General features: G+C 27.6%; 1 protein-coding gene across 1 annotated transcript; it reads right to left on the reverse strand.

Annotated features, from left to right (window-relative positions):
• Positions 1 to 19633: 19633 nt before the first annotated feature.
• Positions 19634 to 27508, reverse strand: LOC107165158 (uncharacterized). Its single transcript, XM_015513257.2, has 4 exons — positions 27379 to 27508; positions 25492 to 25558; positions 20902 to 21197; positions 19634 to 20157 (listed from the first exon to the last, which is right to left on the reverse strand). Exons 2-4 carry the CDS (start codon positions 25514 to 25516, stop codon positions 19936 to 19938), a joined length of 543 nt encoding a protein of 180 aa, XP_015368743.2. The 5' UTR covers positions 25517 to 25558; positions 27379 to 27508; the 3' UTR covers positions 19634 to 19935.
• Positions 27509 to 27931: the final 423 nt, after the last annotated feature.

Here is a 27931-nt window from a genome sequence, read left to right on the forward strand (position 1 = left end):
TTGATTATTTAGTATATTATACAGAGTTATTTGATCGAATATTCTATGTTGGTTCATATTTTTGTTTAATGTGTAATGAACGGGATTTTCCTATACTAATGAGTAATTACTAATTTATCAGCAATTGCAAAAGTTTAATCTATTATAAAACTCAAAGTTTCTCCAATAACTAAAACATTATATCACTGTATAATTAATTTATTATTTTTCAATTTTGATATACCTATATAATACATCTCAAATTATTAAATTTAAGTATATTAATAATAATAATAGTTATGACACAGGTAAATAGGTTAATTATTATACATTTCTTGGAATAAAAAATGAACTCAAGTCATAATTTTGAATACATTTATTTAATTGTAAAAATATCAACATAAAAAAAATACAATTAAATTACTGAATATTCGCGAAACGATGATATTTCTGAAAGGAATACTATTGCAAAAATATTTGTTAAAACTAATAAAAAAAAACTTCATACATATTAATTAATTTTGGTATTATTTTTTAATATTGATTAACCTATTTTTTTATAATTAGGTACTTATATTCATATACCTAACGCTCAAATGATTATATTAAGATAAAATAATCAAATATTATTCAGTTGGTTGTCGGTTGACCCTAAGTGTTTTCAATTAAAATAAATAAACATTTAACATCACAACTGAGGTTTATGATAACTAAACATTTATTTAATATAATAAAAATTTCAATCAAATAAATCTAAATTAAAATTTTTGTAACAATTATTTACCGCCGTACGTCTATAAAAAGGTTTTATTTAATTTTAAAAATCCATACAAACTTATCTGTATTTTGTTAAATGAGGGTTTATGTCTATTTTAAAAATATATATGTCATAATTTTTTAGGTTCTAAAAAACTTACTGGTTGCACGATGATGTTTTTTGCACTAAATTTTAGATTTTGAGTAGAACTAGAAGTCAGTTATTTTACAGTGATGTTAGTTTTTGTATTATCATGTGACCAAATCTATAACCATATAATATACATAAGCTGTTATTATTTTTGATCACGTACCTAACAATGTAACATAATAAATTAAGGAAAATACCGGAAATGATTTAATACATTCTACAAATCGTTGGGGAAGTGCTATTACTATACACAGCTACAGCAGATACCAAATTGTTGTGAAGTGCTACTTCATACCCCTCTTTTGAGAATAAGTATACGGATAATTTTTCATCTCGTTCAACACGAAGTCCTCCACAACTTTTATGGGTCACGGTGTCATCGTCTTGAATGCAGTAGGTATACTATATATTATGTAATATATATTATATATATTACTATAGTTACTTAAATTAAAATTAAAATCACATACCCATAAAAGTATACATTAAATGAGCTATTTGATTTCTCCTTTAAAAAAATGTAGATTAATGGAATCTCTATAAATTGGTGAAATTGTAAATTAATTAACATTGTGAGTTCTAAAACACAAGTGAAAATAATGTTAATTCTAGATTCAACTATTATCGAGGCTATTTATTTGAGCATGGTCTTATTATTCTAGTTTGATTCTATTTAAAATATACCATAAGTTCAGCTATCCGGGCTAAGATTTACCAAGCTCTTATATTCACCTTTTAACTTGGAAAGGATTTGAACGGTTGAGAAATTAACAGAATATACCTTATTATTTTATGTCAAATATCTACCAATACTTAAGTAGCTTTGAAAATACAATATTATAGTACTTACTAAGAAAAAATGTGGTAACTATTGGAGTATACATTTTGTTAAATAGAAGTTGCATTCATATCTAAAAATAATCTATGTTTTATACACCTTTATATTATTAAATAAATATACATATGAAAAATAATAAATTTCAATTATAATACCTACTGAATAAATAACCTATTATAATAATAATAAAAATTACTAATGAGCAAATTCAACAATTAAGAGACATTAATAAAATTTAACAATAGTTTACACACAAAATAAAATACAATAACCTATATATTTATATACATTGAAATCTGCCTTAACGGACATCTCCAAATAGCAGACATTTTTTTCAGGAACGAATACCTTTTCACTATTTTTATATTATAGGAAAACCCCTAAATACTGAACATTTTTAATACCTAGCTAACGGAAATTTTTATGCCAATTTAATTTTGATTTTGGAAATTTTTATCGTAAATATAGAATAATCGTGGAATGCTTTAACAAATATCTATCTATCTATATTATAGTTTGAAGTTTATTTTATCTGTCCATTATCACGTCGATGAAAACATTTTTATAGTTTCATTCCCGGTATGGGCATCAGCTTCACAAACAAAAATAAAAAAACTTCAAACTCTCCAGAATACATTTTTAAGAATAGCCTTAAAGACCCCATGGTTCATGAGTGACAAACAACTCCACAATGATACGGGTCTACCCATACCTTTCTGCATAGATATAACGCAACAGTTTAAAAATTTTCACGAAAAACTTCACAAAGCTGATGGAGCACTTCACTATAAAATCGGCAGAATATCCGTCGTCAACCTAAGATTAAAACCACGGCTACCACAGGATATATTCTACTCTCACCCAAAGAAAACACCTCAGATTCAGACACGAATCTGGACATATAATTATCTAAAAATTAGTAAAAATTAAAATTGTAAATACTATGTAAACATATAATCAAAATTTGTAAATTTATGACATTGTAAAAATACTCGGTGTATTGAAACAATACAATTAATAATAATAAAAAAAAAAAATGTATAGTTTATGTTATGTAAAGTATCTTACTCGTAGGTATTTAGTTGTGTTTATTATTCCATTACATACGAACGTATTCATAAACGTATTGTCTCCATTTCTCCAACGCAGTTGAATTATAAAATGCCTTGATACACGAAATTACTATGCATCAAAGTCTAAGCAAACTAAAGTAACCATGTAAATATGTATAATATTAATATTTACATTAAAATAATAGAAATAAAGAAATATCATTGATTATAAATATTATATAAATAATAAATGTTGGAAATAAATAATTATTAATTTCTCAGAGTTATTTTCGAGAATTTACCCCATACCCCTCTAAATAGCAGACACCTCTAAATAACGGACAAAATTATGGTGATCGAGAGTTTCCGGTATTTAGTGGTTTCACTGTACATATATATATAAAAATAAAAAAATAATATAATTTGACTAATAATAACAATTCAAAATAATAATAATTCAAATCCTCAATTATGTAATAAATAAAAAATGTGAACACGAAATAATGCTAGCACTATCTCAGTTTAAGTTGACCAGTAACTACAGTAACCAATAAACATACTATAATAATGTGCGCAAGTACGTTTAATAATATTATACCTACTGGTTTTGCATTCACCTGATAGATTAATAAATAATAATGTTTCATTACATTATTATATATTATTATTATAGGTATAATTAATATTTGTATAAACATTAGATTATAAATTTCTAAATGGTTGAGGAAATCCAATACACAATTTCAGTGTATGTGAGATTCAATTATATTAATACAAGTTACGGTTCCTCCTTAAAATATCCCTCGTTCAAAAAGTCCCACGTTAAAAATATCCCCGTTACAAATATCCAAATAAAAATATTCTAGATTAGCTAACCAGGGGGCAGAGGCGGTCAACTATGTATGTAGAATTCAATATAATAGTAATTTATGGTTATCTCATTTTCACTATCTTTATATTATGCCGCGTAATTAGGTATTATTAGAACTTACAAATATATTACAATTATGTAGGCCTTCAAGAAGCAAATTTGAAAAATACATATCTGGTGAGCTATCCGTTAAAAAAAAAGTTTACGAGAAGTTGGACAGACAATTAAAAGAAGTGGTTCTTAACTATATGAAAATGTTACGATACTTAAGTATTTAAAAGGTATCGCGTGTAGTTTTTCATTTGAAAAAAAAATCTTTATTATGTATGTCGTGTGTAATTTATTTATGCATAGTAATTTTCAATTTAAAAAAATATTTTTTATGCATAGATATTTGATTTCAAAAATAATGTTAATTTTAATAGAATGCGATAATATACATATAAAAGTTGAAATATACGTTGCCAAAAACGATAAAAATTATATTAAAATTTATAAAATTATTTAAAAAAAAAACAAAAAAAAACAAAAAGCGGGTAAGTGGGTGTCGCTCTGCCGTACATTGACGGTGGGGTGGACCTCTGACTAGGGTAGGTTAAATTTGAATGCAATGATATATAGGTATCATTGTATACGAAAAACGATTCTGAACGGAGACGGTTTATCTGTCTAGGATATATTATAAATTATTCAAAATTTTCAAATCTTAGATTTAAAATGAAATTTTTTTATGAATTTCTAGCTTAAAATAATTTTCGAATTTTTGTGATTTTTACGTATGTTGTCAAAATTTAAATGCTTGTAAAAAAAAAATCTGGCTATATATTTCTTTTATTTTTCAACTGCTATTTTTAAAATATATTATGAGCCTTGTATTAAATTCTCAAATCTTAGAATTAAAAAGAAAAACTTTTATGAATTTCGATCTAAGATAATTTGAACATTGCCGTAATTTTTATGTATTTAGTCAAAATTTGAACTGTTAATGCTTATAAAAAAAAAAATTGTGATTATATATTTATTTTATTTTTCAACTGCTATTGTAAAAATATGTTAGGAGCCTTATTGTATTAATTTTTCAAATCTTAGATATAAAAGGAAAATACTTTATGAATTTCTAGTTAAAAATAATTTGCGATTTTTAAACTTTAAAATTACATGCAAATTTTCAAATTTTCGCGTTTTCGACAGATTTCGTAAACATTTGAACTATAAACGCTTATAAAAAAAAATTGTGACGATTTTTAATTTTTTTTTAGCTAAAATAAGAACAACTCATAAGGAACCTTGTATTTAATTTTCAAGTTCTTTCGGTCGTCCAAAATTGTTTTACCGACACTTCAAAAAAAAATTCTATAAATAACTCAAAAAAAGTCAAAATTTTTGAAAATTAAACTGTATATAGATAACACTAACATAAACATTTGGTGAAAATTTCAAGTATTTACAACGATTAGTTTTTGAATTACAACCATATAAAAAAATCGATTTGGTCGAAAACTGGTTTTGCGTAAAAATTCCCGTTTTTCTGTCGTTTTTTTTTGTTGTTTTTCTCGAGTTTTTTGAAAACTGTTGGAAAATGTTTACTTTTGACCTCTATAATGCAACAAGGATCTTCACTTTTACATCGGAAACCACCCCCAAAGTTTGAAATCGAAGCATTATTTCGACTAGTTATGCTGTACACAGACACAAAAACAAAAAAACAAAAAAACACATCATTGTAAAATCAATACATTCATCACTTCGTTCAGAATCTAAAATTATAAATATTATATAAATTAATGGATAATATTATTCGGGATATTTTATATATAGGATATTTGTAACAGGGATATTTGTAACGGGGATATTTGTAACGGGGATATTTTTAATGTGGAACATTTTGAACGAGGGATATTTTGAGGGTGCGCCACAAGTTACAACAATATACATACTCTATAGACTCTATAGTATAGAGTCTAGTCTCCAAGCAATTACATTCTGAATAGTTTTGCACATGTAAGCAGCTACTATTGAAACATTTGAAACCTTAAGTATCTATTAACACTGCTTAAGATGACGCTACATAGATATTTGTTATCTTTGTCTTACAAGGGCGTAGCATAGTAAATTACGATCAGCAGATCTCGTTTGGCTCCGATAGTTTAAAAAATAGAGTAAATTGACAAAACATAATGGTAAAAACTAAAAACATATTTATCTTTGTTTGTATGAGCGTTTTTTACAACTATACAATTGTTAAGTGAGTTATGAGCATTTTTAATTTTCACTATGATATATATGTATTATGTATATACTATTATATATGCAAAACTCGCTAAAAAAATTGAACAATCGTAAATAAACTACTTGTAAAAACAAATTATATTCTTACCATCAAGTTTCATAATAGGTAAATTCACTCTTATTTTTAAACTAACGGATCTAAACGCGATCTGCTGAGAGTAAATTTGCGATGTAAGACGGAGACAACGTTTATTGACTATTATATAGCAAGGTCTTCATATTTTTAACCACGGTGACGCTAAAAAAGTTACCTACTACGTACAAATTGATTGCCCCAATTATACAATCAAGCATTAATTTTTAATGTTGTTCTTACTAATAAGTGCAGATAAACCAATAATAACCTTTTATTTTATTGTAATTTTATTATACTTTTAAAGTTTTAACGCGAATTTAATCATTTTATTTTGTATGAAAAATGTCAATCCTCGTAACAAACTTAACCATGTTTCATTTCAATTTATCAACCATAAATAAATATTATAAGATAGATTCACAAAGCAATTATGAAATAATATACAAAACAAAACAAAAATTATAATGCATAATATAGGTATAGTAAGTTTAACACTTTGGTCGGTTTTCATTAATTCATACCGAGTGGTTTATATATAACATAATATTCTATGGAAAACTTATAAAGCGTGGAATATTTTTCTAAAACCTCTAAATCCTACAATCTATAATGGTTTTAATCCAAAAAAAAATAGTACCTTGTAAAATATATTAAATTTTTTATTGTGTTTTATTTTATTGTTAATATTAACATGCGATCGAGAAGCAGATATCTCTTTATTATGAAAAGTTAGTTTTATAGTTCATAACTGAGCTTACGTTCCACATTACATACGGAAACACGACGTTCAAATGATACAAAACACTAAGGTTCGAATCGTCAGTTCCAGTTCAAAATTCTAGTGCGTGGTCGTAACACTCGTAACTGACTATAATAATATAATGCAGTACAGCTGTAAAGCCGTTTGAGTTTTACCAAAATCGTTCTCCTCGAACTCTAAATAGTATTTACAATATGTCATGTTACGTCGATCAATGTATCCATTTCAAACGAACACGTATACTATTACAAAACCCCGTTTGTAGTAGGTATATACATAATACCGCAAATAATAATAATTACCTATATATTATAATTCAAATTTCTGTGTTATAAAATTATATTGATGACTATACTTAATAAATTATAATATAGGTAGGTATACATCGATATCCAGAATCTAAAAATATTTTGACAAAGTCACGACGTTTAGATGACTATACATATTATATTATTTGCTTCACACGTCATATAATATACGTACGGTATCGCTGATGGTAATGCGATTATTTATTATTATTAAAACTTCCACCGATCAAGCATGAGTCAATGGTCGTATATTATGTATAATGTATATATTATATATAATATAGATGCCAATAGGTCTATATACAAATTTTTTATATAATAATATATACATTTATTTTATGTGCGTGATCTCGAGTATTGAATATTTTTACCAACGCTATAGTCGGAAAACTATACACACCGCTCGGAGAATGAAGCTGCATGTAGCGAACAGTGTGTACATACATGCATATAGCTTATATTATTATATCATATATATATATATATATATATATATATATATATACATGTTAGATATATGTACAGGGTGAAACGCCTCGTCGACTGAGGGTTGCGACCGTGGGGTGGTGGATGCACGCGCGCGCCCTCGGATTCGGTCAAATAAATCGGCTCCAGAGCGTCGGAACTCGCACACGCACACACACACAATCAAGAGGGTTATTGTTTAACCCGTTGTTAAGTAATTGTTATACCGCGGGGCGGACGGAGGTGTACCTGGTTCCAATTAATCCGCGCCCCCCGAACGGTATTCCGGTCTCCTGTGGGCCGCCGACCGCGGCCAATTAAATAATCAAAACTCATTCACCCGACACAGATTGCGCACTTTGCTTGCTGCACAAGCACTACACACAGACGCGTGCTATATGGTACACATACGCGTGTTTTCGTCATATATATATATATGTATATGTATAAATATGTATGTATGTATGTATGTATGTACAATATGTATAATATTGCGTACATTTGTTGACGGATGCAGTGTGTGGGTGCGCGAGTGGTAGTGTCCCTGATGGTACGCACACGCGAGCCGTATGTGTAATCGTTCGTTTGTCGAAAATCCTAATGGTAATATATTATGTCGAAACGGTGCTGTAAAAACGGCTGTCGAAATCATAGTATAATCGCCAGTGATTAAAATACTACGCACGTGCTTAACAGATTGTACCCACTGTATAATGGTATAATAGGTAAACATAAATATTTTATACTCATATGGTAATCATAGATAATATTATTATATAGGTAGCATATAATAGTTAATATTATATAAGCGCAGTGATAACATGATATTATAATCTCATTTATAGTTTTTTTATCCTTGATACACATACTGTTCATATATAAATTATAAATAATTCAATATAGACATTTGTTGTACACCAAACTTAAGTCACTACGTTGATTTCCTTAGTCGATATCTGTATTTTCTATATACAGTAGAAGCTGATTATTAGGATCATTTCCAAGGTGTATAGTAAAAAATATGGTTTGAAATTATTAGAACAAAAATAAACCATTTTTTTTATATTTTTTTATTTCATAACGACGGAACCGGAACACTTTTTTAAATATGTCAGTGAGTATTAATTTCGAAAATTGAAAAAAAGTTTTCTATAATAATTAAGCTTAAATTGTAATCAACGTTAATTCAATATTTATCTAATCTAAAACAAATATTTATCTATCCTGCAGATACTTTATCAGGATGAGAATAATCAATAGGAAACCGATTCCACCCAGAAATTTGTTTTGATTCACCTTCAATAATATTCCAATCAAAAACTCCTTTTGCATTTTATTTTATTGTCTCTCAGGCACTCTACAGTTTACTTTGGAACATATAGGATCATTAGGATCTTAAAGTTTTGTGTGACAAAAATATAATGAATAATAATTAACGATTAACAAAATCACTACAATTTTAGTAACATAGGAACCATTTGGAACACCCTGACATATAGATATATGTGCACCTATATTATTAAAATGGTGGTGTAATGTAACAAATAAAGAATCTCATCAGTATAATTTATAGTTTATATGGTTAAAAACATTTTTATGTACAATTTAAAAAGACGTAATATAAAATTTATCATCACTGATTCTAAATTTATCATCAACTTTTTTGAACTTCTGCTTGACTATCTTCTTCAATTAACAAATTAAGTTTAGCATCCAAAGTTCTTGCAAGATTATGTAAAATCATTCATTTGAACTGTTCGTGTCTGTAATTAATAATATTAATTATGGATAGAGTATAATTTAATTGTATAATCGTCGTACCTTCTATAAGTAGGTGAATTTGTCATTTATTGATTTTGAACAATGATCTAACTAAATATGTATCTATTGTTATTTATATAAAGATTTATAAATATTATGTGGTAACTGAAAATAGATTGAGTACCATGAGAGACCTTATTTTGAATCTCAGCTAGATTTAGAAGACTAGATATTACATATATTATTTCCAGTCGAGATAATAGTCCAATAGAGAATCAAAGTGTTTTAAGCGAAATATAAAACACTCCCCTGAATTTTATAGCTACATTATATAATATATACCGAATTTAAACATATCAAATTTTGACTGTTTTAAATAGTCTGCAAAACGTTTATAACAGCCCTGCCGGGGTCAACAAATAATTATTAAAATTTGAAGAGTTTCGTCTTATTTTTATAATATAATGTTGTGTGATTAAAAGTAATGATTTTTGAAAAACAATATTAAATAAATGTGAATAAAATATGTCATAATATAGTAAATACGTAATTTATAAGATAACAACTAAATCCTTATTGGGCAAGTCAAACAATATTTAGAATCGCCTTTCTTCAGTTGCAATAATATGTATCATCGTTTTCGAGTTTTCATGATATCTGTTATAAGGGTTAAGTGTTAATCGATAAGGTTTTTTTTTTTTATTATATAACGCCTTCTTAAAAATGCCCATTATTTTTATTTTTTTATGTATACAATAATTGTATTGTAGTAACAGACAATCTTTGACGAGCAAAAATTTGATAACCCCATGAAAAAAAAAATTGTCAGAATAAAATAAGATAATATTGTCGATTTTACAGAATATTATGTACCGTTACTGTTTTTGCAGTTATAGATTTTTTAATTTTAATACTTGTAATTTTGATTTGCTTATTTATGAATATCATTTATTATTAATACTATCATAATGTGGAAGTTTGAACGTGCATTTCGTTATATATTATTTTTTTTTTTATGATGTAAGAATGTAACTCTCGTAAATCGTAACATTTATGAAGGAAACATAAAACATAAAATTGATACACTCCTGGTGGTGACCATTCATATCGTTGTAAATATAATAATATTATATAGCCTACAACATAACACAACTGAAAATTATACACTAAATTACAACTAAGTTTATGTAAAATGATCTACCTATAATACTTCCATTTAAATTGTATACTTTATCGATAATAGTATTATAACCATGGTTTTTTTTTAAACTGTTTTTAAATCGTCTGCCTTGGCATTTTTTTTCTTCGTCAAATATATAGTGGGTAGTGTGTTATATATTATACTATTATTTTTCATTGATTAATTCATTTTGCCTATCTATCACTATTTATATAATATTATACATTATATACGCATTTAACTTTAAATAATTACCCTAATTCCAAATATTATAATGTTTTAATATATATTTGAGCAACCATTATGTGACATAATAGAAAATTGTTAAAAAAAAATTATCATAAAAAACAAACGAACCAATTCACGTGATGCTTATTTAATAATACATTGTATCAATCATTAAACATACTATCAGAATTGTGAATTGAATAAAATATTGTAATTATTTATAAACTACTTACTGTACTATAACAGTAGGTAATATAAAAATCGTTATAAAATAAATACCGTAACGGGTAATAAATAATTTGTATATCTATAGCTACACTGATATCATGGGAAACGAAAGAGCGGACAAACTAGCAAAAGAGGCCACTGTATCAGCAGATGCAATCCAAAGCCAAATGTATTCAATATCTGACATCAAACTGATGATTAAAAATAAACTTCTCGATATCTGGAAAAATGAATGGAAGATATTCAACACCAAATTAAACGAAATTAAAAATCATATAGTTTCATGACACAACAACTCACTAAATAGAAAAAAAGAAGTGGCTATATAAATAGGCTCAGAGTAGGTCACATTAGGTCAACTTCAGTTTTTTTTTATGAAATAATGATACTTACCCATATGTCCAACCTGCAACTTCCCTCTGACGGTCAAACACATATTAACAGAATTTAGAAAGTACGAAACTCAACATAAAAAATACAGTTTAACACACCATATATCGGAAAATCTAACCTCCGAAACTACTCTGCAAGTGATCAAATTCCTCAAAAAAATAGGACTCTTTAATACAATTTAAAAATATATTTACATAAATATATTATTAATTATTATAAATCTAGAATGTATGTAACTAAAATATTAAAATCAACTTTGTATTTTTTACTAAAAAAAATAAGTTTTAATCTCATGTAATTATTTAAAGTTACCAATAATGGCCCCAGTCGCCGAGGTAGATATTTATCAATAAAAAAAAAATGCGTTACCTATACGACTGTATTAGGTATAACTACCTATATAATGATTTAACTATATATGGTGATGTTAATACCCACTGATTTGACTAATACTTGTAAACTTTCAATAGTAATGAACAATGAACAATTAATATTAAGCAACTATAGTATGGTTACTATACAATCATATTAACTAAATTGTAAATCAATGTAACTACCTACATTATATTATTATATATTGTATTTATTATACAATTATACAATTGTTTCGAAATTAACTATATGCAAAGTATAATGTTATTGACGTTATTGTCTAATCAACTTTTTTTAGGCAGATGAATTTATGAAAAACAAATATTCTGTTCCATAATAACACTATGGCAATATATTATTATTTTTTAATTGTTTTTATATTAGTTGCTTCGAGTAGCTTAATAATGGCCGAAATTATTATTTTTCAAGCAAATTTCAGTTAATTTTGTTTATCAATTGATTAAGAAATGTAACTTTTATTTTTTGAAATTTTTATGTTTTTAAGTCATTTAAATCCATTCCTTAGTCATAAGCATAACCCCCTCCCCCCCCCCCCAAAAAAAAAAAACTGTTGATGTCTATACCTGAACAAGCATATATTTTCGTACTCCACGCTCAGATAGAGCAATTACTCATGTAGGTATAGGGAGGTAGGTACTAAATTGTATGAAAGCTCATAATCATTGTTATTTGGTAGACTTTACATATTTTAATATAAAAGCTTTAAATATAATATACATAGATGTTTATTGTTTTAGCATCATATTATCTTACAATTATTCAAACAGTTTGAGCTTATATTATTTAAATATATAAAGTGATATTTATATTAGATTTACATTTGATTGAGTTGTTTTAAGAAAGTAATAAGTAATATAAAAATATTAATATTACAAGAAAAGTACACTGCAGACTGGAATCTATAATCATGGACCAATCGCATCGTGGTATATAGTGGGAACAACGAAAGAAGATAGTATAAATAACACGTTTCGCTACCATTTCGGTATGAATTGTTAATTTTTTTTAAAGGGTGTATTAGGCAAATTTTATCACTTTAGCCGAAAATTATGATGAAAAGTAATTTTTTTTTTAGTACAAAAGTCGATTTTTTATTTTTCAATTATAATATAGATCTTATATATATAGTCACCCTAAAGTAGGGATAGACGTTTCGGGTGCCGAATAACGATATAATTTAATACTATACCTACATAACATAATATATGTAATACATACGTAATAACAATAATAATAATAATAATAATAATAATAATAAAAATTCCTATGCTATACCTATTGCCGACCGTTCACAGTAATTTATAATGATTCGAGTGCCGTGTGCAGTATATTACACGTTTTGAGTGCGAGTATAAGCCCTGCAGTGAAGTGTAAGTCTAATGCGTTTAGAGATTTCGTCTATATTTCTCAGTGACATCAGACGCTAAGTTTCCAAAGTACATCACAAGACGCTATAATATTATACCTCCGTCGCGTTCCTATTCAATGGTATCGAGACGCGTGCCGAAATAATAATATAATAATAATGCATAGATAGGCACGTGTGTATAGTATACGGCATGTATAGTGATGGCGTGCCGTCCAGAAACGTGGTTCAAGAAACCGATCATCGTGTGCGATATCGTAATAATCTCGTCAAAAACCCCTCACGGCACGGCGGGAAAAGATGAGGGTCGAGAATATTTCCACGCACACATACAAACGTATATAATATAACATTTGTACGCGGCATCACGACATAATCTATCGGTATATTTCACGGTGAATTGAATTTGATTGAATTTCCCTTTTAGCCGCGCCCGTCACGGTCTCCGCTGCAGTGCATAGCCCATGTGCAATCGTATATTATAATAATAATAATATCATATCATAATATATCCGTTACAACACGTGGGCCATGCACTCGAGGAGACTACGAACCCTTTTTGAGCTGTAACAAGGCGCGACTTTTCGTTTTCATCCGCTTCGAACGAGTGACGGCGGTTTGTGGCCGCGCAGACTTAAAAAAAAAAGAAAGTATAAACGCCCTTGAAACCAAAATTCTCATCCATTCAGTTGCGGCAGTTAGATAGCCTGTAATAGTCGAATGAACATATTATAGTAATGTTTTCTATTCACAGACCTGTAAAGAAACGGATTGATAGCAGAGAGATAGAGAAATAGAGAGAGAAACGCATAGAATACAACTCAGTCCATCCGTATAGGCTCATCGGCCAACATAATTAATAGCTGGAGAGAGAACAAGTTTAACGATAAACATTGTTTTTAGACAAAGATATACCTTTAGTAGCCTAGTAACTTCAGCATACACATTATAATATGCGCAGGTATTGACTTTGTGTTTCTAACAAAACGTATTGATGAGACTTGGAAAATTATAGACAACGTATAGGGACGCGCGTCCATCAGTCAATATTATATTGTTATTTGTTAATGAGTCTGTGGCTACATTAAACAATGTACCAAATCACAACAATTGCTGACACACATAGGTTATGCTAAACGAAATTATATAAATGTAGGCCACCGCCCACCTCTAGAAATTAACAATATAAATGTAACGAAATCAAAAAAAAAAAAAAACATTTAATTGTTTTATATATTATTATTTTTAATATATTTTTTTTATGTATATTGTATGGTGATCCACCAAGAATACTCACATTTTTGTAAAAACAACACAGTTATTTTGTTCTTGAGTTATTTATTTTAGTGCTCTAAGGATAAAAGGTTTATTGTAATGGGTTTATGATATATGGAGACTCTGCTGTTATGAACATTTTAGACACTAATATTAATCTATTAACATTAATAATTTACATTAAATAGTTCAAGTATAGTAAATACTAGTTCCAATATTATGTCTATTTTATGGATGATTGCCCTTATTAAAAATATTTTGATAACTAATAAAACTACTAATTTAAATTTTTGATTAGGTACATAAGTTTTCATAAAAATCATTTACTAAATAATTCACTGTAAAAAAGTTGGGTTCTCATTTGAAAAACAAAAATTCGTATCGCTACCATAGGGAACTCCTATGTATTACGAAAAAAATATCTTTAAGTATAGGTAATAGGTGTTTAAACCTTTCCAAAATCAGAATTTGAATAAATTCATTATAAAAGAAAAAAATAGAGTTGAGCATGCTTGGTGAATCATTCTGTATATATTTATAATAAGCGGTGAGTACGTCATGAGAAATGTTGACATCCCTCACAGAAAATGTGTGTTTGCCCCTGAATTACTCTTCGTAAGTCGTATAGAGTACGCTAAAAACCAATAATACCTATATTATGCAAACCATGATGGGAAGCGTTTTATTTATTGTATTTAAATGTGAGTTAGACTAAATGCTGCAGAGACATTTATTGTTATTATTATTATTTTTTTTTTTATCATCATCATTTATTATTACTGCACAGATGAAAATCCCTAGTCGTGTGATTTGTTTTATTCACGCGACACACAATGTGCAAATAATAAACGTATACTCAAGATAGTTTTAGTGTTTATCGACTACAGCACAATGTTAATAATACAAAATTCTCATCATTTCTAATAATACATATTATTATCTGATGTTATATTATTATACTCATTTTTGCTTTCGTCACATATATTATTTGACATAATACAAAAAGATCGACTGTACTTGCACTATGCATTTCGAAACAGGCGAATATTACAATATATAATATTCCAATCACAGTTATAGTGTTGAACCGTGTGCGCATTTATCACAATATTCTACGTGGGTATAATACCGCTATTTAATATATATATGCATATATATATATATATATATATATAGGCAATACGTAAGTAATAATAATGTAAATATCATCAGTACATAATATTTTGTTGACAATTAATGTGGATATAGTACGTTTCTGAAAAAATTCACACGCACGTAAACGACTTTTTTCACCCGTAGCTCATCGTTAAAGTGTGAGAAAATTATACTTATTGCGAAATGGACATAACGTAAACGAGCAATTTTTCTTGCGAAGGCGCCACTACCGTGTTCCGCTGGGATATTAAATTACCATAATAATATAATGTTATATATTATTGTAAACAACACATTGCGAAAAAACCATTATTCTAACGCTGAGTATAATTGCTATATTATTAGATATTATGTGTCATGCATCATATACATGTCGTACCTCGTACATATAGGTAGGTACCTACATCTTATATACATATATATATATATATATGTCGAATTGTAATTTTGAGTAGACGTTTTTGTCGATTTTGCTTTAACGATCAATTACACGCACGAACACGAAGTTTATATTATATGGGAGAAATTAACCTTTGATAAAATAATTTTAAAAAAAAATTCATAATCAAATTCTTGGTACTCGGATCGTATATTTTTTTTTTTTTTGAAACTTTTTATAGACAGCTAAAATTATTTTTGGACTAACATCGGACACTCGCCACGAGTGCATAAATGCATAATATAATATTATAATATATTATTATTTTTTGTCGATTATGTACCTATTTGAAATCACCAACTGTACCGTCTAAAAAATGTTGTATTCTAAGGCAAAAATTGTTGTCGATCAAATTCATGTCAAAACTTCCATTCAAGTTTGTTAATAATAAATGTACATATATATAGGTAATTACAATTTTTAATAATTTAATATATTTTTTTAAATTTTTAATTATTTCGATTCCCGACACACAGCGTGATAATTTGTCATTTAATTTTGCTGTATTACACACTATAATAATATTTTTTATTAATTTATCCTTATAGGTATCTCACAATAGTTTCGACGTTTTTTATCATTTCTCCGAAATAAAACGTGCAGTCGATCTGTTATCCATCTCGAGTTCGTCCCGAGATGGCTTAGCCATTTGAATTATTTTTGCCGGTTATGAACGCTCGCACACTCTCCGTCTGTATGTCTCTCTCTCTCTCTCTCTCTCTCTCTCTCTCTCAAACGGATAATTATTATAATATTATAACTGAATAAGTTACGAACCGAACGCCGCTTTATAAATCACGTATTTATAATTAACCCACTATGTCATCCGTGGACCGTGACGTGTTTCTATTTAGTATATACAGCTATAGCGTTTAATACCATAATAATGATAACTATAATAAGGGTGTATAAACGAGAACCTCTCGCTCTCTTTCAACCCTCTACTCGGGGTTTGCGCGCCGTATGTCGCGAATATCGTTCAATTTTCGTCCCTTAACTATATATAGTACGCGCTTAACATCATGTCGAGGACGCGCTCCGATAGCAACATTTTAATTTTCACCGCTCTATAACCGTATAAAAACAGCACACCTAATCACTGACCTTTGACAAAAATCCGTATACTATATTATATAATACTGTGTAATAAAACATCGAAAACATTATATCGAAACACTGCTCTGCGATTTCATAGACTATAATATATTGATCTGTTAACATCGATACTACAATTTTTTTTACCAAATGATTCACCAAGCATGCTAACCCCGCTTTTTCCTTCAGTAATTCAATTGTTCAAAACATGGTTTTCGGAATTTTTAATTCATACCTACTTAAATATTATATTTTGAAGATTTTGAGATTTTTTGTACTAAAATGTCTTATTGGTGTACATACTTTTTTCAAAAAGGTGTTCTTAACCCTCGCTGTCTATAGTAAATTGGTTAGCGGATAATTTTTTTGAAATGACGTTATCAAATTTAAAATTTAAACAAGTCGTCAATGCAGGTACATAGAAATGATGTAATATGAATGGTTAGAAGATATATTATGAGCTATAGTGATTTTAAAATTATAGTTAATATTAATCTATCAATAGTTATAATTTATAAAAAAGCGGGTAAGCCGTAGATGTCGCTCTGTTGTACAGTAGGTTACAAGTGGGTTACTGTAATAGATGGAATTAAATTTGAAGCCAATGATATTAAATCATTGTATACGAAAAACGATTCTGAGCGGAGACGGTTTATCTGTCTAGGATATATTATATAGATTATTAAAAATTTTCAAATGTTAAATTTAAAAAGAAATTTTTTTATGAATTTCTAGCTTAAAATAATTTATGAATTCGTTGTGAAATCATTGTTTGGGACAATAATTTTCATTACAAACATTTTATAACTGATAAACTCGTTCAAATTTTGAATTAAGTTGGTATGTCCACATAAAAAAAAACTACGATTAATTAATTTACATTATAACAAAGGGGGTTTGTGTTTAAAAAACGAAAGTTTATATTTCTATGAGACTCTTTTCAACTTAAGTAACAACACAAAATCTCAAGAAATTACACGTGTGGTGGTTAGTATGTATATTAATTAACTCCAAAAATCATAATTTATAAATAAATTCATTATTAAAATTAAAATAAAACTATCGTCAAATATGCTTTAAAAATTGTAAAATTAAGAAATATAATTGATTTAGTACTACGACGTAGGTGAACAATTCAGAAATAAACAAAATATATATTTGTATAATATTATTTTGAAATTGAAACTATGTAATGTAGTATTTAAATTTTTATTATTTATTAATTTTGAACAAAATAATTGATTCTATACTATTGTTTATTAATATTCAAAAATAAACATATCTATTTTTTTTTTTATTGAACGTATAAACATTGGCTACTGGGTCATTAGTTGTAGATTACATTTTTTTTAATCTTATTATTATTGTTCTTAAAATGTAGCTATGTCTACTCTGTATAATTATTACAGTAAAAACAATAAATTAGATACAGTAACAATAAAACAGTATACAAAATAAAAATTATTTTTGAGTACTCCACCCATCGATTTATATTCGTTAATAAACTGGTTTTATGTAAGCAATAATGATTGTGATGAGTGCAAAATTTGAACATTGCCTTCTTGTATCCTGAGTGCAAATTGACAAACATAAGTGCAATCAGACATAAGATGTTCGCGTGATATCGATGCATGACGGTGAAATTTATACGATTTATCCATATACTAAATCTGTTAAATCAGTATTGCAATTTTATTACCCAAGTGTGGCGAAAAACTATCGAAGCTCTTATACTATAAATTTATAAATAAACGTAATAAAGAATAATACGTTTGTTATTCTTCATTGATTTCTAACATTGAGCGTTATCGATTAATTGGTACCAACACTTTTTATTCTTCAGTTCAAAGTGCCAAAATCAGACAAAATAAAACTATAATTACGATTTATTGTCGATTACACCTTGATATTGAATAATGCATTAGATGTTGCAGTGTTGCACTTCAAATATTAAATGTTCACTGCAAGTATTGCCTATAGATGCACGTTAGGAATCGCGTTGGGCCATTAACGCCAACGTCTTTCACAATATTTTTTTTTCAATACGCGTTTATTGGTGTTATCGACATTCAAAGTCTTATATTAATATTATTTATAACTGCGGTAAACCACTTAAAATCGAAATATTAATATTATTACAGTTTAATATTACCTATATATACAATATACATATAACAAGAATCAATATAATATAATTTTACACTTCTTGAAGGCTATTATTGTAATATGAAGCATCCACGGATTCGTATCCTGGAACTTTTTAAAAAGTAGGTACCTACATCAATTTTATCAGCAAATAGACATTGGCAACTGTATAAAGAACGATTATATATTTTTGTACGATTTGTTTGATTGTTTCTATACAATTACCTATGGACTTGATACTGTTCACTGTAAAAGTCTTGGAAAACTCACTACGTCGTTATAAATAGTCATCCAAGTAGTATTTGATGAGACATTACAACTCATATAGCATACAATAAACGCGATTCCCTAGGGGAAAACATTTTCTGGTTTTATCAATGGAAAATGTTGTAATTTTGATTTTAAAAACAGAATAAAATATATTTATACATAGGTTAATAAATAAACTTTTATTGAGTTAAAGACATTTTTCATTTGACATACATTCAATGCATATATATTTTAAAGTGTGCTAACACAATAATCACAACGATCACGTGCTTAACGCGTTCAATATAATACACTGTCAGTTGATTGTTTCTCTCTTAGATGTAATTAACCACTCATAAAAAGTCTGATGAATAATAATAATTATAAACAAAAACACATCCCCCTAAACCTATGACTGACTACATGTTATTTTATTTTTGCATTAGAATATTATATTTTTGTATCATATCGTGCTCCGCTTTTTCACAAGGAATTCGCGTTTGGAGAGTTGGCTATGGCACGCTTAGCCGGCGCACAGCAATAGAACTGATCGTTGCACACAAAGTTGTACATGTCCACCAAAAAAATTGTTTTGGCGTCCAGTTGTTGACAGTTATACGGCAAGTCGAAGTCATGTTTCCTGGTCAAGTCGTTAATGTCGTTCGGCTGCAAGTACGGCCAGTATTCCACCATGTTCACTTGTTCCTGAACGATAAAAAAATTAGTCAATATTTTCGGTTTTATGGTTTTATTCAACGTGACAAAAAAAATGCAGCTTCGTCGTTTTTTGAAATCAATAACAATAATAATGTCACTATCGAATGGTAAAAATATCAATTCAATTAAATGCAAGATGATAATATAATATTGTTTCAACCTATAGTCCATTTCTAAATTCTATGTAAGCGTCATAGCATGTAGACAATTTAGAAAGCTCACAAAGGTTGAAATTTAATTATTCAACATACAAATCAAATCTCAAATATGAATCTCGTGTAAAAATATATTTAAGTGTATTATGTTATTGTACATACTAGAGGTGTAATCATCGTGCCTAATGCACATTGCACAGTACTGTCTTAGATTCGGCTTACATAAAAAACGATCCGAATTAATACCACATTCAAACTATTATGAAACACTGAAGTAGGTATAAGTTCAATAATCAACAATATTATATAGATTATAATAGAGTATATAGATGTTCTAAATAGTAGATGTTCTACGAGGATTCGACAAACAACGTTTACAACAATCCTATAACGCTGAATATAATAAATAATAAAACCATTTTATAGAACAGCATCCGTCCAATACCATAATATAGAGAAACCTATATTATGTTTTATAATTATTAGTACCTATCTAAATTATTGTACAGACGATAAAACTGTAGCGATAACTACAATACTGTTATCGTCTTGATCTCGCGGATGTTTTTACACTCACTTTGCTTAATGATCTTTTCGGCGATTCCTGAATATCGTTGTTCCTACGGCCGATCCTGGGCACCGACTTCGACGCTTTCAGGAAAAATTCCTCTCCCGCGAACCCACGGCGAGTGATTTTCGGGTACGCACTTGCATCCTTCATTATGACGTCACTGGCCGTTTCGAACTGATCACTGCGTTCGATCCTGGACGCGGTCTGTTTGTCGTCCATGTCCGTCAACCAAATATTTTGTATTTTCTTTTCCGGGAATTCGTTGATCGACATTACGCACAGTACTTGCAAACACACCAAACCTACAAAAGTGCAGACAATATAATATGTGTCAGGTGCATGAGTATTGTGTGCATAAGTGCAATAATGTGACTTCAGACAGTTATCCTCTAGTCGATTCGCGTTGGAAAAATATTAAATGCGTGACACCTATATGACGATGTACCAAATGAATTATGCGTTTCGAACATTTATATTGAACGAGGTCCCAGTAAAAATACTTAGATAAAAATATGTTTGGGACTTTTGATTAAATGAAACATCAGAAATGTATATAGGTAATATGTTGTAAAATACTAAAATAATGTAGAGATGTGTTTCTGTTTTTGGTTTTCGTAAAAACGAGCCTTCGTGGTACAACGGTTCATGTAGGTAGGTATAACAATGTTATTGTAACTTAAAAACTGTTTTAATAGAATGATTGACCCGTAAACTAGCTAGCCATTATAATAATACCTATATGTTAAGATTACCTATCGATAAATAATATGAAATAAAATTATTTATAAAACTTTTTATTCGTATTATTATGATTTATATGGATACGTCCTCATTAACTTTTAATAATGTATATAAATATAATCATACAAGCACACGTGTGTGTGTTGATACCTACTTTCAAATTCATATGATATATTTATATTTAATTTAATTTATCTATATCTTAATAGATCTTGTTTGATTACAGGTGATTTATTTTATTTTAATGTGTGCTGAAAAATAAAGTAAAATAATTTTTATGTAATTAATTGATTTTAATTATTATTTACTTTAATTTTCTATGCACATCGCGTGATCTAATAAATAATAAATGGGTTTGTTCTCAGTTTTTTTTTACTAAAAATAATCATGACGTGTTTTCATTTTAGGACGAACCCATTTTCTAATAAGTATAATATAAGGTTTAACATTAAGCATAATATTATAATGTTGAGAAAAGTGTTAACATACCATTATTGTATATAAATTACAAAAATAATTTAGAAGAAATATTTTAACTAATTGCCGATTTTCCAGGTAAGCTATAAATATAAAAAGATTTTGTTGTGTTTCCCTTCAAACAACAGTTCATCGATACCACTGTAATAATTATGAACACGCGTATGATTTTTGTTATATATATAATTCTTTATCGATTTAATAATTAATATATTTAAATATATAGGTACATAACTTTAATAACAACTATTAGTTCATGTCCCATTATAGAATAAATTGAAAGTTGTAACCTACATGCACTAGACCCCGGATTATTAAGAATACATCAACATTTGTGAGTTTGTGACCTACGTGCGCAAATCCGTGGATATTATAATAACTTTAAGATTAATTGGCAAATGATTATTATTCATTATTAGTTAACCAAACTTTAATATCTACAACATTTTCATTAAATTATATTGAATATAAGTTTCAGAAATGAATATATGTTAGCGTTAATGTATGAAATTCCGTAATTCTATAGAATAACTAGTTATTTTATAGAATTACGGGTACTTTCAGTTAATGTATTGAATGAATCCATAAATATATACTTCAACTAGTTAATCTACATACCAACTAGATATTTTATAAACTAACAATAAGGGTTTAGTTAATGTATTTAAAACTATTATTGAATAAAAGTTATAATTAAATTACAAATTACAAAAAAAATCAAATGTTATAGTATTAAGTCAAACAAGCCTTACAATATTATAATATAAAATATTAATATTTATTTATTTTTCACGTCAATGTATTTGTATAATTTTTTTTTTTAAATTTACAATTTATTTATTAGTACAGGAACTTTTTGGGTGGCATTTAGAATTACATAGTAAATTATTTTTAAACATATGCACCGTTTTGTGGTGCACTTTTGCTGGCATGTACATTTTAAAAATCCTTGTCCATTACCAATTGATTGGGATTCGGATGCTTTTCGAAGGCAAATATCTAGATCTGGAACGTCATTAAGCGTAATAAACTTTTCTGTGCATAAATTAAATTGCGCCAATTGTGGTACACTGTCACACGAATAAGTCTAGTCTATGCCAAATGGTGTGGTTCAATACTATCTTATCTTATTATTTTTATTAATAAAAACAACAACGGTAACAAATTTTGTATGTTATCTAATCCAGTCCCGGTCATCTACCTAATGATATAAATTTCATACATTAACGAAAACCCAATCGGTATTTTATATATTACCTATAGTAAAACCGTGTAATTTATATATTAACGAACATATTTAGGAATTTTATAGAATAACTAGTTATTTAATAAAATAACGTATTACATACATTACCGCTAACATATATATATATATATATATATATATATATATATATATATATATATATATATATATATATATATATATATATAGTTTTTTCATGACATTTTACTAACAAACATAATAATTTACAACTAATAATTGACCTTATTAAATATTAAAAAACAAACTATTTTAAATCAAGTTAAATAAATCACAAATGAATAAAATCAATCAATTATATTATTACATTAGAGGCACTACTGCACTAGACAATATTTTATGAAATTAATTTTAAGTCTATAATTACGATTATGATAATAATACGATCAAGGTTAAAAGCGAACTGAATGTGAAGTAATACTCAGTCGGCGAGAAACATATTTTATAACTTAGTGTAAAATGTACGTGTTAGTTTACTAGGTGATATTATATGATGTATATGGGCATTGGGTATTTTATATTTTATTTATTGCACTTGCCGTAGTGCTATTTAAGTTTTTGTAAAATTGCTTTAGTATAATATAATAAACACTAGTTAGTAGTTACAGATATTAGTTTTTATTTTGATTTTTTATGTATTAAGTACTTAAAATCTATTCATCAAACCAATTAGTGAATTTCGTACATGGTAAATAACAAAAGTTTCACAATAATAATTCGTGGAGCAAGCTGTCCACTAATTGCACCTCAGTCAAAACAGATGTTAATTATAATAGAATTTATATGTGTTTAAATTTCCATGATTATATTAATTGTCTGTGTGTCTACCTAATTAACAGTGTTTTGTATACATATTATAATTATGCGTACCTACCCTTAGTAGGCCTTCAGTAAAGCCCTTGCTTAACATTAACACACAAACTCCTCGATTATATCATGATCATAACACGATATATGTTAAATGAAAATGTAATGATAAAATATAATTAATTGGAGTAAAATGTTTTAGTTTTAAAAATGATTGTACAATTATTATAATTTTTAACGATTGACCTGAACATTTTATTTTAAAACCATTCTTCCCTTATTTTTAAGTCATTATTTTAAATATTTTTTTCTAAACAAACACGTAAAGAAATACCAAAAGAAAAAACAGTTACAAGAAATATATATTCAAGCAAATTCATACGATATATAATATTTTTGATTATTTTTTGCAATATCAGAGTTTTTGGTTGCGCACTATACCCGTGTGAATATTCTTTATTTGTATTATTTATAATCAAGATTATAATACAATAATCATCAAATCAATATTAAAAGATACTTTCAGCATTATTAAAATTTAAAATGCATGCTATTTTAAAAGTAATTACTAATATTACAAATTCGTTAGTCAACAATAGTTGTTAAAAATAAATATGATTATTATTATCTTTACGAATCTGCGATTATAGTAATAATATGAATCGAATTATTGTAGTATTATGGGTACATTTTAATGGGCAGTTTCTGATACTTAATAATATTATAAATGAACTTAATGCTACTGATCAATATTAATAATAAGTATGTACCTTTTAGTAGAAAATTAGGCTAAAGTAATTCTAATAGTGTTTAATGGGCCTAAGGCTTAAAATTTATATCATATAACCTAGTATGACACGTATATATTGGATTACCTAAATTTATTTAATCTTAGGAATTATCTATGATTATGCTTGTATAATAATTATATACCTACATAATTAATAATTTAACCAAATCTTAAAGCTATGTAGGAATAAGTACAAACAAAAAAATTAATTTTGAAAGGAAAATATTATATATTTTAACATTTTTCTACTTTTTCTATGCTTAAAACTATGAACCTACCGTGTATATCTGCTAAATTCCTAAGTACATAGTAATAAGTTGTGGGTATATCGCCTTATAACTATATAGATTTACCTATATATTTTCTTACAAAGCTATCGTTTGTTAAATCACATTTATGTTGCTTGAGAGTTGAGTTATAGCTAACATATAAATACTAATTGATTATTTTGAGTACTACCTATTTAATATTATCATATTTTAATATATTATAAGATGTAGGTACATAAAATATTTACCGATAATTGCCAGATATCCACTCATAATTATTCTGTATATCGACTTCCGGTTTAACGAAAAAATTCTCTGAAAAAAAAACAATAATAATAACAATATGTCAATATTCGAGTGAATAATCAAGATCGCCCTGCGCCACATATAATATATTTTACGTAATTTTCTTAAATGTCTTATATTACGTGCATGTATCATGATAGGTAGTAATATCATAATTTATATAATGATTTGGGTGGCTACTAATTTCGTCCCGCGGTAAACATTTTTTCCGAATTGCGGCCCGAGTTTTTTTGGGATGCATACGAATGCGGCTCGAGTATTTTTGAGTTATATACATATGAATTGCGTCCCGGAATTTAATATTAAATTAGGTAACTATATGTATGTAATTATACTTTATTATGTTATAATATGCATGCTAAATGATTTTCATTCAAATATGCAAAAATATGCAAACAAAAATGCATGTTAATTAAATTTATTTAGTTTAAAAATGACAAATATATAATATATAATTCTTTAGATGAGTAATATGGACAGATTTCACAGTCTGGGTTTCAAGTTGACATTATATTGTGATTGACAAAATGATTAATTATTGAAATAAACCAATTTCTTCGATTATTAATTTTAATCGTGCGTTGAATTTTTACATGATATAATATGTTAGTTATAGTTCTATAATTCTATCCAAAATCGTCGTGACTATACAATTATTTCTTTCTAGGATGCGTCTATCCGCGCATTTTGACCTCAAAGAATAATACAATATTATTATCAAGACAAAACAACTTGTCTGGTAAAAGTAAATAGTTTTTGATGAATCTTGTTTCCGGTATTCCGTTTTGTTAGGTGCATGTACAACACTATACAAGTTATACAGTTGTGCTGATGCGCGCCAATAGTTTATGTTTTAATCAATGAAAAATTGACCATGAATTATCGCGTGTTGACTATTTAGTTTTTATCCCCTCCCCCAAATAGTTCTTAAGAATATTTTCTTACTGCATATATATATATATATATATATAAAATTACATTGTCAATAATGAATGCTTTATAGTATAATATATAGTTTTGTTTTACTACGCATATATTATATTATTATTATAACTGTAATCCGAATGATTCACTGACAAAGAATTATTGTACATATTATTATTATTTAATATTTTATATATATTTTTTTTTTTTTTAAATGTTGTATTTCGTTCAACACGCTTTGATATTCATTAGTAGTTTGTGTTAATCGAAATCGTTCCAACAGGATTTTACGTCTCAAATATTAACATATAAAAACAAAATAATAATAATAAAAATAATAATCAGCTCCTTTTATTTAATAACGCTGGGCAAGCAAATTTTTTCTATTCACCGAAATACGTTTCAATTGTTAAGGTTTTTGACGTCTACCGTTGTAATATTATATATTATACTAGTTGCTTATATGTCTATGTCCTAAATGTTACGGTTTTTGCCCCCTTATTGTTATGATTTTTTTTTTCAAATACATAACACGTAATAACTGTGACCACCGACCTACAATAGCGATTTCCTAATTATTCGAGATATCGGGTCGTATAAAATATTCCTGCGACGGAAATAAAAAACTATCCGAACAGATAACCAAACTATATCGTACAATATTGTTCAAGTATTACAGTGAAGTCTCGACAACTCGAATATCAATAAAAATACATAACTCGACTTGTGTGTTTTTCGAGTCATGTGTCTCAAACACAACATAAAAAGACGTCAAAGGGTAAGAAAAAAATCGTATATCGAGTTTTTCGAGCTATCGAGACTAGATTTTAGAGACTTGCTAGCTATAGCGGCCTACACCGACCTATACAATTCGAAATAATATAATGATAATGTAATATATTTACCGAAAATGTCGACTCGTGATGATGCGTAGACTCCACAACTGTTGCCGTCCAACAACTGCCTGTTTTCTCCTGACCTGCGTTCTTATTTAAAGTGCGATATTTCAGCGGGCGACAACATATACTCTTGTTATGAAAGAAAAAAAATGTATAAAAGTGTGTAATTGAATTAATAAAAATTATATTATTTTCAAATATAATAAGATATGGTGTGCATCATAGGGGTACCCACGAGTGAACAACCTTGTCGTACCTCGATGTATCTAATTAAGTGGGTAGTATGATGGAAAACATCGATGTAAGTTGTATCTGTGCACTTCAGCTGCATATAATAATGTACATTATTATTAAAATGACAATATAAAAATTATTTGGACAAAAAAAAAAAAAAAACGACACAACTCCATTTGATTTTTTTAGTTAATTTTTATTCTAGTTTATTGTTATTAGGTAGGTACTATAGGTATACGCGTAACTTGCAGCTGACGTATAGCGAAAACATGTGTAATGTGTATCATGTATCTGAGTATAGGATATGTTATTTACGTATGATATT

This window comes from Diuraphis noxia, unplaced genomic scaffold (genome assembly GCF_037042655.1).
Source record: "Diuraphis noxia isolate RWA-SAM2 unplaced genomic scaffold, SU_Dnox_SAM2 contig0001, whole genome shotgun sequence".
Lineage (NCBI taxonomy): Eukaryota > Metazoa > Arthropoda > Insecta > Hemiptera > Aphididae > Diuraphis > Diuraphis noxia.

Coding starts and splice junctions, on each gene's coding strand:
- LOC107165158 (XM_015513257.2), bottom strand. CDS start 25,516: ATGAGTGGATATCTGGCAATTATCG. Junction 21,198..25,491: donor TGGATATCTGGCAATTATCG/GTAAATATTTTA, acceptor GCACTTTTGTAG/GTTTGGTGTGTTTGCAAGTA. Junction 20,158..20,901: donor CGAAAAGATCATTAAGCAAA/GTGAGTGTAAAA, acceptor TTTATCGTTCAG/GAACAAGTGAACATGGTGGA.